The 14,167-nt window shown below is 57.5% G+C and overlaps 1 protein-coding gene across 4 annotated transcripts in view; it reads right to left on the minus strand.

The window, feature by feature from the left end:
* Window positions 1-14,167, minus strand: part of MYH14 (myosin heavy chain 14) — a 72,124-nt gene that overhangs the window by 53,991 nt on the left and 3,966 nt on the right. For 2 of the 4 annotated variants that reach the window (XM_081275739.1, XM_081275738.1), the window contains exons 2-10: window positions 12,891-13,298; window positions 8,673-8,829; window positions 6,158-6,185; window positions 5,928-6,030; window positions 5,213-5,236; window positions 4,025-4,117; window positions 3,626-3,689; window positions 1,600-1,698; window positions 619-759 (exon numbers count right to left, since the gene is read on the minus strand). In XM_081275739.1, the coding sequence (XP_081131865.1) occupies window positions 619-759; window positions 1,600-1,698; window positions 3,626-3,689; window positions 4,025-4,117; window positions 5,213-5,236; window positions 5,928-6,030; window positions 6,158-6,185; window positions 8,673-8,829; window positions 12,891-13,295 (1,114 nt within the window). In that variant the 5' untranslated portion in view covers window positions 13,296-13,298. Of the gene's footprint in view, window positions 1-618; window positions 760-1,599; window positions 1,699-3,625; window positions 3,690-4,024; window positions 4,118-5,212; window positions 5,237-5,927; window positions 6,031-6,157; window positions 6,186-8,672; window positions 8,830-12,890; window positions 13,299-13,760; window positions 13,833-14,167 lie in introns of all 4 variants that reach the window. The other 2 variants (XM_081275737.1, XM_081275740.1) reach the window with 2 other exon arrangements.

Raw genomic sequence — 14,167 nt, forward strand, 5'->3', positions numbered from 1 at the left:
CTCACTGAAAAAGGTGGGGGCTTTGCCAGCACCCCCGCCCAGACCGCCCGCAGACCCCAGCCAGCGTCCCAGGTTGCCCCCACCCCTCCACTCGTGCGTCCTCACACGCCACCAAGGCGTCTTTCTTCTCCTAGAGCTGCCCTCATCCTGTCCCTGCTCCCAGAGTCCCCAGGGCGCCCCAGCAGCCCCAGGACAAGCCCCAACCCTGAGGCCAGCATTTTAGGCCCTACCAGCGCCATCACCTCACCTGCCTGTGACTCGCTGGACTGAGAGCCTCCAGTGTGGCACTTTCCTTCCCCAGGGCCTTGGCACAGGCTGCTTCCTCTGCCCTCCCCCAGCATCTCTGACGGTCACCTCCTCGCCCATCTCCATGCATCTTCCTGAGCCCCTTCTCTCCGCCCCCTGGTCTGTTTTCCTCCACGCTCTCATCACCTTCTAGTGGACCACAGAAACCCTCATTTATCTGCCCGTCAGTCTCCCCAAGGCAGGGTCCGTGGCCCCAGGGCCTGTACTTGATAAATGCTTCAGCAGATGAGCCCAGGCGTGGATGACCTGCCCCAGCTGGACCCCCACCCCCACCTCTGCCCCAGCCTTCGCCAAGGCTCGGGGCTCACTCACAGGTGATCTCCTCAGGGGCAAATCCCAGGACCCGGAGGGACTCCAGCGTCTCCTGGAACAGCTCCCGCTCCTGGCCCGGAGAGGATGATGGCCCATTGGTCAGGAAGCGGTAGTTGGAGCAGGGCTCCAGGAGGAGGTCGGCTGCAGGGGGCAGGAGGGGGACGAGGTCAGGGGTCAGCCACAGTCAGGTCCCCTGATGGTGGACCGGGACCAGGCCCTCCCCTCTGTTGCCTGGACAGGGTCCTTCCCTCACAGGTTTGGCAGAAAGCGCTGGGCATGGAGCTGGTGTTAGCACACATTAGACACCTCCTGTGTGCTCCTGGATCAGGCAGGAGCTATCCCTGGCAGGTACAGCAGGGCTGGGAATGAGAGTTACAGAGGCCATGGGAGGTGAGCACCAGCACCAGAGGACGTGTGGCTTCAGAAGCCACAGAGTGGCCCTGAGTGATGAAGGGCCATGTGGCAGCAGGAGCAAGAGGAAGCACAAGCTAGCTACAGGGTGAATGAGCAGAAATGGGAAGGAGCCGCCAGGCAGTGGGGGACAGGCGCGGAGGGGGGCGTGGCCGCAGAAACGGGGGTGTGGCTGCAGGAGCGGGATGGGGGCGCTGGCAGGAGCCGAGAGGGGCACACACCAGGACCATCAGGAGTCAAGAGGCAACTGGAGCCACAGCAGAGCCGGAGTCACCGGGTAACCCTGGCTGTGTGAGCAGGGGTAGAGGAGCCACAGCCAGCGGAGCCCGCAGCGTCAGAAGTGTGAGCAGGAGCCACGGGGCCACGCAGCCAGGAGGAGCAGGGGCCAGGAGGCAGCGGAGCCACGAGCCAGGACAGCGAGCGGGAGCGAGAGTCAGGAGAGAGCTGGAACCAGAGGGCAGCAGAATCCACCCAGGACCCGACACGTCCGGCTCCTCCCTCCCCGGGCCCCCAACGCGGCTCCCACCCCTCCCTGTGAGCAGCGCTGGGCAGGGCTGGGGGTGCGCTGACCCTTGAGCTGCTCCCCAGCGCCCCCGAGCAGCTGGTAGAAGATGTGGAAGCTGCACTCGTCCTTGGCCTGGCGGATGGCGCGGGACTTCTCCAGCAGGTCTCAGGGGAGGCGAGTCAAGGAGCCAAAGAGAGGAGGGAGCCCAGGAGCCCTGGGTGTTGCCAGGCCAAGACAGGGGTCCCCCAGCCCACATACCCCTGCAAAGCTGTGGAGTCACCTGCAGCCCGGCTAGTGACTGTGCCACTAACTGGGTAAGTGGACTTGGACATGTCACCTAAGCACTCATGCCTCAGTTTCCTCATCTGCTCAAGGGGCTTAAAAATACCACCTCTGAGTGAGCTGCTGCCGGAGAAAATGACCTGCCAGGCAGGAAGCACCCAGAAGCACCTGGCTCACCATTGCCCATAGGCAAGCAGGGTGTCAGCTCCCGGCTGGCCTCAGTCTTCCCACCTGGATGTTGGGACTATCAGCTCCCTCCGCCCACTAGACTGTGTCCCTCATGTGTTCTTTCCTTCTAAGTCATGTGACATGTTTACACAATAAATAATGGCAGGACACCTTAGAGCAAAATAAAACACAGGACCATGGAGCCCATATTTTGCCCAAGATCAAATCATGAGGTCTCTTTTCCAAAAGTGGGTGAAGACGGTAGGTAATCTGCTTGAGGTGGATGGGAGGGGTGGGGGAAGGGCCCCTGGAGGAATGGGGACTTGGATCACGATCACCCCAAGCCTTGGCTTCCTCCTGCTGAGTGGGGATGACAACGGCACCACTGGGATGAGGATTCCGGCCCAGGCCCCCACTCATGGGCCACCCTGACACCCCTCTGACTGGCCCGGGGGGTTACTGGGCCTGTGAGCATGAGCCCACGTACCTGTCACTGGTCTCAAAGGCAGCTGGGCCCAAGAGCTGAGACCCCTGGTCCTTCTGGCCTGACCAGAGACCATTTCCCCAGGTGCGGGGAGCCAGCCTGAAGGTGGGGATGTGGCATTATTGCTGTATGGTTGTCAATCGATTATCACCCTCAGCGCATGGCTAACTACTGTGGTCATGAATGGCTGGCAACGATGGCTCTTTCTATGCGGTGGGCTCCCTCGCTAAGCTGTGACTCACACAGTCCTCCGAGCCCCTTGAGGCAGGTTCTGTGCTCCTTTTCCGCCTACAAAAGGAGACACTGAGGCAGAAGGTGTGCAAATGGAGTGGCCAAGGTGCAGCTGCAAAGCCTCGGAGCAGGATGTAAGCCAGGAGGCGTGACTCCCTTTCTCTTCCTTCTGCCCTCCTGGAGGGCTGGTGTCTCATCCTGGAAATTCCTTTGAGCGCTGCATGCCAGCCGTGCAGGGCAGCGTGACAGGGCAGTGAGACAGGGCAGCCCGAGGCCTCTCCTTGTAAGGCCCGCTGGCAAGGTGGGCTGGCGCCTGGGAACCCAGATTCTGGGAGGGTCCCTGGCATTCCCTAACTGAGGAGGGGCTCACTGGGACTGGATGTTTTGGGCATCTGTGTGGTCTGCACTGAACACCTGCCATCCTTCTAGGAGTTGGGGATTTTGGCACATGCTAGGCAGGGAGGGCCATGTGACTAGCCCCCATAACAACCCTGCACCCAAGACTCTGAGGCTGGACAACACCCGCAGGAGACATCTCGAGTGTCTCCACTGAGAGAGGGTTCTGGAAGCTCTAGCTGGCTTCCCTGGATTTGGCTCCCAGAGCCATCTCCCCCTCCTGACTTTGCTTGGCACCTCTTCACTGTGGTGAGCCACAGCCAGACTGAGGGCTCTGCAGCTGAGTCTGGGGATCCTTCCAGTCCATCACTGGAGGTGGGTGGGCATAAGGACCCCTAGCCCAGCACCTGCAAGACCAGCAGCCACCCACACCCTGCTGCCTACGCCAGAGACACTGCATCTGAGCTCAGGAAGTGGGGGGTGGCAACCCTGCACTGAAGTCTGCCTCCTGTACGGTCCACATTCAAAGGGCCACCTTCCTCGGCCACCCCTGGTCCTCCCGGGCACCCCTCAGGGCTGTGAGAGGATACAGGTCTCGATGTTAGCGCCCACGATGTACCCAGCAACGTCAAAGTTGATGCGGATGAATTTCCCCTGGGAGGGAGGACATGGGAGCTTCAGAGAGGGTCTTTTACCCCTCAGACCCCAAGGGACCCCACCCCACACCCGCCCACAGCGGGAATGCCTCTGACTTCCTCTCCACTGATACCGGGATCCCACCCCAACTGTGCTCCCAGGGAAGGGTTCCCTGGAGAATGCAAGGTCCAGGCCCAGCCTCCTTCCTCAGACCCAGGGACACAGGTCCCAGCCCTCCTACCACAGACCCAGGGTCCAGGCCCAGCCTCCTCCTTCAGCAAGCCCACCCATCTGGCCCCACCCCAGGTGCCCAGCGCCCATACCCCTGGCGCCCAGCCGTCCCCAGCACTCACAAATCGGGAGGAGTTGTCGTTCTTCACTGTCTTGGCGTTGCCGAAGGCCTCCAGGATGGGGTTGGCCTGAAGAAGCTGCCGCTCCAGCTCCCCCTGCCGGTGTGGGACATGGGCGTCAGGGAGAGGGGACCAGGTGCAGGCTAGCGTCTGTGTGGGAGGGGCCCTCCTGGGGGTCATGCCCGCCCCCCCCACATCCGGGTCCTGCTGCTCCTTCTACCACCAGGGCAACCGGGAAGCGCCTCCAAGACATCCCGAGGGGAGATGGAACCAAACAGCAAAAAACAAGCTGGAGAGCAGCGCCCATTAATTAAAAATAAATGGAGGGAGAAACACCAGGAAACAAAACTCTTATTTCTACAGATACACACATGTTGGTAAACATGGAAAAGACTGCCAGGTCACACACCAAGCTGTCAGCCGCGCAAGCCACTGCGAGGAGGAGAGGGGACTTCCACCCTGTCTGATTTTGTCGTGGTGGTGATGCATATGCGCCCAGGTGTCACTTAGAGAATAAGTCTACACCATCCAGGTAAAGCTCTTCAAACCATCCGGCACAAAGCAGGCATTCACGAAGGGGTGGGTTTCTTCCCCAACAAGCCTGCTCCATGGCAGGACCCTTACTGACGTTCCCTCCTGACCCTCAGAATTAGACCTGGCACATAGTAGGTGCTCAGTTAAACAGAAGCCCACATGTATCTTCTCAGTCTACATCTTGCTTGAGTTGGATGAAATGGTCTCAGCTGGTGGACGGTTTTGAAGAGTGAAAAAATATATGCAAAGCGAAACGGCTTGGCACATGAGCATTCAGTACGGGAGTCTGCCTCCCTCGCTCGGCTGCCAGCTCTGCATGTGTGGAGGCAGTATCACCGCCACCTCTAGACACACAGTGGATCAGCAGTAAGAGGTACATTGGTATCTGGGCTATCCATGTTAGCATGGGGCCTGGGTACATGCACACAGTAGGGCCACTGTAAACAGCAGCAGGGGGCAGTGTGTACACAGTAGGGTTGCACCAAATGACAGCATGGGCCTTGGCGTGCACACAGTAGGACTGATAAGTGCACTCCTACTGTGCGCAGTCCTTGGCTGGTGTGATCACTCTTGGACCCTCTCTACCAGATGACCGCGGGCTGGGTGGCCAGGGCACATTAGGGGCAGCAAGACTGGAGGCAGTTCCCTGCTACTCACATAAGACACGGTGCTGGCGGAGGCCTGAGGAAGTCACGGGACACGAGACATGGACCAGGACACAGCACATGGAACGTGGACAGACACACAGGTGAACAGGTGGCCTTGGACAGAGGCAGGGCCAGGGGGCAGAGGAACCAGGATTGTGGAGTGGGATGGCACGGGGCGGAGCCACAGGCCCGGGTGTGATCCCACTCCAGGGTGCGAGCAGGACTCACCCGCCCCTGCCTGGGGTTTCTCATGGTTACCTCGGGGAGACAGAGGCCCTGCTTCAGGGCTGCTGAGTCACAGGACAGAGATGTGGGAAGTGGGAGCAGCACAGGCGGCCATGCAGACCCCATGCCCAGGCACATGGACACCACAGTCAGGCTCAGAGTGCCGGGTGCCATTCGGGACCATCTGTGTATGGCCCCGCCTCACTCCCAGCACCACTGCAGCACACAGTAGGTGCTCAGGCACGCAGTAGGTGCTTCAGGCACACAGTAGGTGCTCAGGCACACAGTAGGTGCTCAGGCATGCAGTAGGTGCTTCAGGCACACAGTAGGTGCTCAGGCACACAGTAGGTGCTCAGGCACGCAGTAGGTGCTCGGGCGGCCTAGGGGCAGGAGACAGCAGCTCCGTGAGGGAGGCGGGCAGTGTGTGGGGAGCAAAACCCAGGACAGAGGGGACGATGCTCGTGGCCAGGCCTGGAGTGTCCCAAGGCTGGATGGCTTACGGGGACGCCAGGCTCCTTCCTGCCCTTCGGCGATGATGCCACGTGGGCCAGGTATTGGATGACCTTCTTGGTATTTTCTGTCTTCCCGGCTCCAGACTCCCCGCTGTGGGGGAACACGGGGAAGCACAGGGCTGGGTAAGGAGGCCAGGTAGCCCCTGCCCTGCCCGCTGCAAAGAGAACATGCCCAGTCGGGACCCTCTTCCTCCAGGAAGTCCTTCCAGATTACTCACGTGCAGAGAATGGACTGATCCTCGCGATCTGTAGAGGAAAGAAGGGGAGCATGTCATGTGGGAGGGGCTCTCCCACAGGACCCTCTGGTCCCTTATGCATTTTAAAATCATTTCCAAAGGGTAAGGAAATGATTGGGTTTTGTTGCACGACACTCCTGGATTCTAATATCCCTCCCTGACTAAGCCTCTTGCTTGCTGTGTGACCCTGGGAAAGCAGCTGCCCCCTCTGTGCCTTGGTTTCCTCACTTGGAAATGGAGACCACAAACCCCACTGAACAGATCATAATCACGATTTGAGTCCCAATTGTGCGCCACTTCATCTGGGCTTCAGAGACTCAAAGACACAGAATGAAGTCTTGAACTTCAGCCCCGATCTGCCCACCTGGGCCCTGCAGAATCATTCCCACGCAAAGGACGACCTGCTAAAATCCAGCCGCCTAGGACTCAGGGACAGGACGGTGTCATGGAGCTTCAGCTCCAGCGGGGGACGGACAAAACGGGAACCAACACCAAAGACATGTTTGGCTCCTCAGGTGGATAGAGCCAGGCCCGAAGCTGGGGTCGGAGGGGACGGCATGGGGACAGAGCAGGCCAGCTCAGAAGAGGTGACCTTTCAGACAGGGGCAGCACTGCAGGCGGGCGGAGGACACAGCCCCAGGCCCTGCAGGAGGCGCTGAGCCGAGGGGTGGAGAGACAGAGAGGCCCGGGGGCGAGGCGGGAGGGGGCAGCTGGGTTTTGAGCCTCATTAAGGGTCTGTGTGGTTTTAAGGGGTGGGGGGAGGATGAGCTGCCCCCAGCGGGACCTCGGGGTGAGCAGCCTGGTTCGGGTGTCATAGGGACACAGCGTTGAGACCTGGCTGGTTCTCTGTGTGGCCTGGGGCCAGCCGCTGAGCGGCTCTGTGCCTCCGATTCCCCATCTGACAAAGGGGACGTGAAACAGCAGCCCAGGGAGAATGTCCTCAACACGCCCAGCAGGGACCAGACCTTACAGCAGGACACAGAGACCCAGCGCCCAGCCACTGGTGTCACCCCAGAGTGGCTGCACTGCTCCGTGCCTCAGTGTCCCCATCTAGAAATGAGAGACAGCGGCTACCGCGAGGCTAATGATGTAACCCAGCGACATACAAACAGAACCGCCAGGAGAAACAGCTGAAGCCACTATTCCAGTTGGGGACGTCAACATCCCTTGCACAAAAACAGACAGACGGGCAGGACGAAGATCAGGAGGTCAGAGTTGAACCAGGGCCCCGTGGAGCAGCTGGGCACCGTGGGCCGCCAGCCTCACACACCACAGCGGAACACCCCCGCCCGTGACCTCTGCACCACGACACACTGCACGAGCTGGTGGGGATCCAGAGCGAACCCCGGCTGCCCTCAGACCACAGCGGAGTTGAATAGAAATGGAATCAGAAAGACAACTGGAAATCGCAGCCCGCACCCAGAGCCAACCACACGCGGGCCCAGGCAGGCTCCCGGAGAAACAGGTCTGGGAAAGATGCGGGCGTGCGGGCTCACCCGACTCGACTCGGCTGTTTATCCCTCAGATATCACAATAGCTGGCAGGTGACAATAGCTCGGGATTATGAGAAAAGCAAATAAGGAACAAAGTTAAGTTACATGGCCAGACGCGGCTGGCTGTCACCACACACAGCTAGGTCACGTGAGCCTGAACCCAAAACCTGGAAGGACACTCTCACACACACAGAGGCCCCTCCCAGGCACCCTGCACCCCTGACTCTCCAACCCTCAGCATGAAGCAGCCACCAGACCCTGCAGCACATGTCCACTGCTGGGTGTCCCCAGAGCCCCAGAACGTCTGACTCAGCAGGTGGGGGGAGGGAGAACTGCCAATGCTGACCCCGCTGTGGGGACCACCACATTAGATGACGTGCGTGTATTATTAAAACACACAGTAGAAATGCAGCGTATCAATACAATACGTCCACCACACACACTGCTGTTTGCTATTATGTCATTTGATATAATTAGAGGTAAAATGTTATGTGTCTAATATATACTTACTATGTACTAAATACTTACTAAAATAGGTGATATATAAGGAGTGCGTTAGGTACACTAATTCTGTAACTTGACCCGACTGCTCCATGTTGTCAGGGGACCCATCCTTAGGATGCCCTTGGAAGTGCACAACTTGACCAGCTGTACACAGCAGCCTTGTGCTGTCATCTGTCTAAAGGTTGCTTTTCACCCCATGACAACGTACAGCAGGTCTGAAATTCAGCCCCCAATGTCCAATGAATGGAGTTACCGTCCCTCAAGGGAAATTCCTGTAGAAGCCAATTGGTTTCCAAACAACATGGCTGAAAGCAGGGGAACACAGCAAGGCTGTGTGGAAGGACCCAGCGCCTGGCCGCCCAGGTCTCCATTCGTGTTCCCTCCGGTTCCCCAAGAAACCGCCAAGAGTCGGAAATGCCCAGCCTGGGGTTCAGCCCCGGCTCCTGAGAGCACCCAGTGACAAGCTCTCGCTCCAGCCTGAAGCCCCAGCCCACACTCACCTTGGAGCATGCTTCGGTAGGCCCCCTCTGTCACTGCATACACATGGGGTGGCACCTCATGGCGCTTCTTGCCCCGATACATCTCCACAATGGCCTCCGTGTAGATGGGAAGCTGTTTGTATGGGTTGATGACCACACAGAAGAGGCCGGAGTATGTCTACAGCAGACAGGAAGGAAGAGGGCCTCAGCAAGAGGCCGAGAGCAGCACAAAACCACTGGGTACAGCTGGGCAGGTTGTGCACTGCATGAGGGCATCTGGACAAGGCCTGTCTATACCAGACAATGTAGATCTGAATGTCTGTTATAAACATATTCAGGCTAATGACATGAAAGAAGCTTCCCAAATTACATAAAGGTGCTATGCAGATCAAGGGTCCCCACAGGAGAGGAAATGGGCTTTGCAGCCAGTCAGACTTGGGTCACAGCCTGAGACTGCCTCAACTGACATGCAGGAAGGGACCGTGTGCAGGGTCCCCCTGAAGCACATCTGTAGCAGCAGAAGACCACAAGGGACCTGAGTGCACACTCAACTCTGGATTCCCACGCAGCACTTGGTGCACAGCCGTGGGGCCATCTCCCAGGTCTTATGAGGGAAGCAGGGGGCGGAGGGCTGGGAGAGGAGCTGCCGCCTGCGCTGGGCTGGGAGAGCCAGGTTTACACGTTCCCCTCAGCACCACGGCATCTGCCGCAGGGAAACACAACAGGAACCCGTCTGTGCTCCCTACGGCCATCAGATGACCTGTCTGCTTAGGTGACTGTTGGCGGAACTGCAGGTTTGTGTCCCCCCCCCCCCAAACAGTCGTGCTAAGCTGCTTAGGGCCTCACTAAGTTGCTGAGGCTGGCTCAAACTTATGATCCTCCTGCCTCAGCCTCCCAAGTCTCTGGGATTACAAGTGTGTACCCCTGCACTGAGTTGGGCACCCTGAGCTCTATCTATGCACTGTTAGGCCCAGATTTGGGACTTTGTCACAATCTAAGAAACTAACAGGTATCATCGAGCAGAATTGCTGCCTATCGTCTTAACTAACCATTGAACTGTCAGCCGCTCAGCCAGTTAGTCATGCACTTAGCTAGTTAACTGGCTGGCTGTTAGCCGGTTCGCAGCAGAGCTGCTTTGAACTCCCAGACAACTGGCGCTTCTCAAGCAGGGTAGGGTGTGGCCACCACAGGCTGCCGGCTTGTAGGTGCCAACCTTCTAACGGAGGGAGGGCGGGTGGGTGGCAGCCAGGAGCAGCACAACCGGTTTGCTGGGTGTCTGCTCTCCGAGCCTGGAAGGCTCTCGGGAGCTCTCGGCTGGCTCTCCAGGGTGGGGTGGCCGGACCGCATTCCCTGGGTGGGTATCTCATGGCCGCCGGCGCCCGGTCCCCACTCCTGGCTGGCTGGGGACCCCACCCCTGCGCCAGCCCCCTCCCGCTAGCCACACCTGGCTCCCAGGGCAACACCCAGGATGGAAACCTGAGTTGACCAACAAGGCCAGGGGATGGGGTAGAGGCCGCTGCACCTCGGGAGGGTTGGGACATCCGAATTGCCAGGGCACAGCTGGGGGAGCCCAGTGGAAGGGTCTGGAAGGGCCACCCAGCTCCTGGGCTCTGGAGGCAGCCTGCTCTCCTCCTCAGCCTGCAACTTTCCCCACAGTCTCAGTTTCCTCCCGAGAAACCAAGGAGACAATCGCCTCATTACAAAGGCAGAGGGATTAGAGATAATGAATAAAACCCAGCCAGGCGGAGGCAGGGCCCACGACACTCCAAATATGGGCTCTGAGCCTCTCACATTACCTGTCCCTCTGGGGACCAAGGGCTGGCTCCTGGAAGCCACTCCATCCTGCGTTGGAAACCAGAGGAGGGGTTTTCTAGCTCTGGGGGACTTTGCAGGACAGATTTGCCTTTTTTTCTTTTTCTGTTGCTTTGCAGAGCTGGGGATTAATTCCAGGCCTTCCGCGTGCTAGGCAAGCGCTCTGCCCCTGAGTCACCCCCACCAGCCCAAATTCACCTTCGTTAAGCCTCAGTATGCAGCCCTGGGAAATGGGGTTTTAACCCCTGTCACCTCAAAGGATTCTGAGGGCGAAATGGCCTGAGTGTATTCCAGAGACTCGGTGAGCTCCTTAAAAGGCCTCCCCCGCACCCCTGCATCAAGGGCTCCTCAGCAACTCCAGGCCAACAGGTTCTCGAGGACGGAACCTGGGTTTCCGGAGCCCTGGGAACCCACCTTCCACCAGCTGGACCACAGGTGTGTATTAAGCACGGTCCTAAGACAAGAAGGGTGGAGCTGAGTCTCTGCTGACCCTGCCGAGCAAGCAGCCTTTGTGGGTATCCCTGTCCTCATTTACCCTGGAAGCACTTCCCACACAGCCATGTGCAAGCAGGACCACAGGACCCAGCGTGGACCCAGGAACACAGCTCGCTCCACATGTGACCAGCCCCTCCTGGGTCCATGGCCTCCCCCTCCAGGCTATGAGGAGACGGAGGTGACAATCCCAGCCTCATGGCTTCCTGGAGATGGCGGTGGGGCAACGAGATTGTACGGGAAAGAAGTTTGGACCCCGCTGACCCAGGAAGCGGGTGCTCGCTCAGCACTAGTGATCATTATTAGGGCCCCCTCGCTTCCCATTGGACTTCTGGAACCACCTTCCAGACCCAAGTTTCTGGCTCTCTAGCCACAGCCCCTGCTCAAACCTACGGTTTTCCCACTGAACTAACTCTGATAATGTTCCTAGCGCAGCGGCTCGGACCTGGGGTCTGGGTTCCTGACCTGGGTTCAGATCCAACCGCAGAGTTCCCAGCTGCGGGGTTTGTTCAAGGACTCCCCCCTGCCCCCCCTGAGGCTTCATCTGAAGAACACAGATGACAGCAAAGACCCCACGAGGTGGCTGTGAGGGTTCAGAGTGTTCGTTCAAAGGAAAATAGTGGCCAAATGTTTGGGGTGCCACTCTGACCTCTGGGGCCTCAGCAGTGCCCTGGGGCAAGGAGTCTGGAGAGGGTGCCAGCTCCATCAGGGCCAGAGAGCCCTTGAGTCAAGCCCCACAGCCACCCCCATGCCAGCTACAGCTCCTCCCAGGGCCCCAGTCTCCAAATGGGAATCAAACATCCTCAAAACACCCTCATCTTGTGCCTAGTGGCCCTGGACAGGGAAGGGCAGGGGCCAGGCTGAGATTCTCTGGCACTCTAGGCTGGTGTTCAGAGCACGGCTCTGGGTTCGAATCCAGGAGTGCTTCCTCCACAGCCCTGTGACCCAGGCCCAGGGCAGTTAACATTCCTGAACATCAGGTGGTGTCAACGGACCCTGCCCTAGAGGACAGCCGATAACACACACAGCGCTCAGAACCGAGCTTGGCACTTCATAAGTGCTTGATAAATATTTGCTAGCCAGCCATTATTTTTGTTTTTCATTATAATTGTGGACATTCCTTGTCACGCTCTCTGATCCTGTTTGCCCCTATGATGAATGAACTAATCACCCCACTAGAACCTCCCTGGAAGCTTATTAAAAAAAAAAAAAAGTCACACACCCAGATTTAAATAGTCTGAGGTAGGATGTGGGTATTTTCTAAGAACTCCCCAGAGGGTTCCAACATGAATGAAGCAGGACTAAGCCTGCTGCCCTCCACCATCTGTTTGCTGTAAAGTTTCAATAGTGAGACAGACATTAAAGGATGAGCACAGAGGTGGACAGACACCACAGTCAACCTCACTAGAGTCAGTCCCATCTCACTCTCAAGCCTGGACCCAGACCATTCCTGACTTCCAGGTGTAATTGGATGCCCTTGGTCAAGGAACATGGCCTCTCTGTGCCTCAGTTTCTTTCTCTGTAAAATGGGGACCAAATGCTTTATGATTGTTAATTTTTTTTGAGACAATGTTCTTTAGAAAGCTTAGAATCGTGCTTATCAAAATACTTAATAGAGGTTAGTTTTCAATATTATAACTCTCTGGGTTGCCTCTTACATAACATGGGGTAATAATAGGCTGGTTTTTGTCTGAGGGAGATTAACCCGGAGCATGGAGTTTTCTATACACTTTGGTTCCTGTCATTAAACCCAGGGGATCTACCATCTGGACGCCCCAGTGGGGTCTACCATCTGGACACCCCAGTGGCTGTCCTGCTAGTGTTTGGCCTGGGGAAGGCACAGTCGCAGGACCTGGAGGACAGACATCAATGAAGGTGGGGACCTTGACACCCTGCGCCCCCTCCCCGGGACACGGCCCTCGCGCGGCCACTCACATAGATGAGGCCCGAGTAGTAGCGCTCGCGGAGGTTGTGCAGGACGGACGCCTCGTTGAGGCAGGTCAGCTCCGCCATGTCCTCGGCCTTGCTGAACTTGGGCGGGTTCATGCGCTGGATCTGGTCCCGCGGCAGCCGCAGGCGCCGCCCGCTCTCGGCCAGCTCCACCTCGGCTTCCTCCTCGCCCTCATCGCGCAGCGCGGCCGCCTCGAACCCGTGCAGCTCCGAGGGCACCCACACCAGGCGCCGCGCGGTCCACTCCACCTGCGGGGCGCTGCCCGCGCCAGGCCCGCTGCCCCCGCTCGGCCCTCGGGGCGTGAACAGGAAAGTCTGGGCCGCCTCGGGCACAGGGCCTGGCCTGGGGGGCGCCTTCCGTCCGGGCACCGACAGGGTCACGGCTGCCATGGTCTGCAGGGGCGAGAAGGAGGGTGACGTCCCATCAATGGGGCTCCATCCTTGGTGCCCCCAGCCCCACTCCAAACCCCCAGGCAGGACCCTCACCTTCCTTCACCTCTTTTTACCTCTTTTGCATTTCTGCAAAATAGGTCAATAGAGTTGGCTTCCATTTTTCCACCTCTATTCATCCATTTACCCATCCATCCATCCAATAATCCATCCATCCATTCAATAATCCGTCCATTCATTCAATAATCCATCCATTCATTCAATAATCCATCCATCCATCCATTCAATAATCCATCCATCCATCCACCCATCCATCCAGTAATCCATCCATCCATTCAATAATCCATCCATCCATCCATCCATCCATCCATCCATTCAATAATTCCATAATTGGCCAGGCTTGGGGAACCAGGCACAGCTCTATGCATTCACAAGGTAGCAACTGTCAAGGTCATAGGTTCCTGCCTTCAGAAGCAGGTGCATTCTAGTCCCAGGCTGTCCCACACAGGAGCCTCTGCCATCTGGGGCTACTGGACACTTGAGATGTGACAAGTAGAACCAAAGAATGGGAATATTTATTTTCTTCTATAAAAAATATTTTTAAAAATCGTAGTAGGACCTTTATTTTATTTGTTAGTTTATTTATATGTGGTGCTGAAAATCAAACCTAGTGCCTCACACACGCTGGGCAAGTGCTCTACTATTGAGCTAAAACCCCAGCCCCCTTCTTCTACTTTAATTAAACTTAAATATAAATAGCACCCTGTAACTATCAGGCACTTGAAATAAGGAGTCCAAACCCAATGGGACTCTGAGTATAAGATACACCCTACACTTCAAAGATTCAGTGTGACAGAAAGATAACCCGTCAG

Source organism: Spermophilus citellus (genome assembly GCF_964194105.1).
Source record: "Spermophilus citellus genome assembly, chromosome: 18".
NCBI lineage: Eukaryota > Metazoa > Chordata > Mammalia > Rodentia > Sciuridae > Spermophilus > Spermophilus citellus.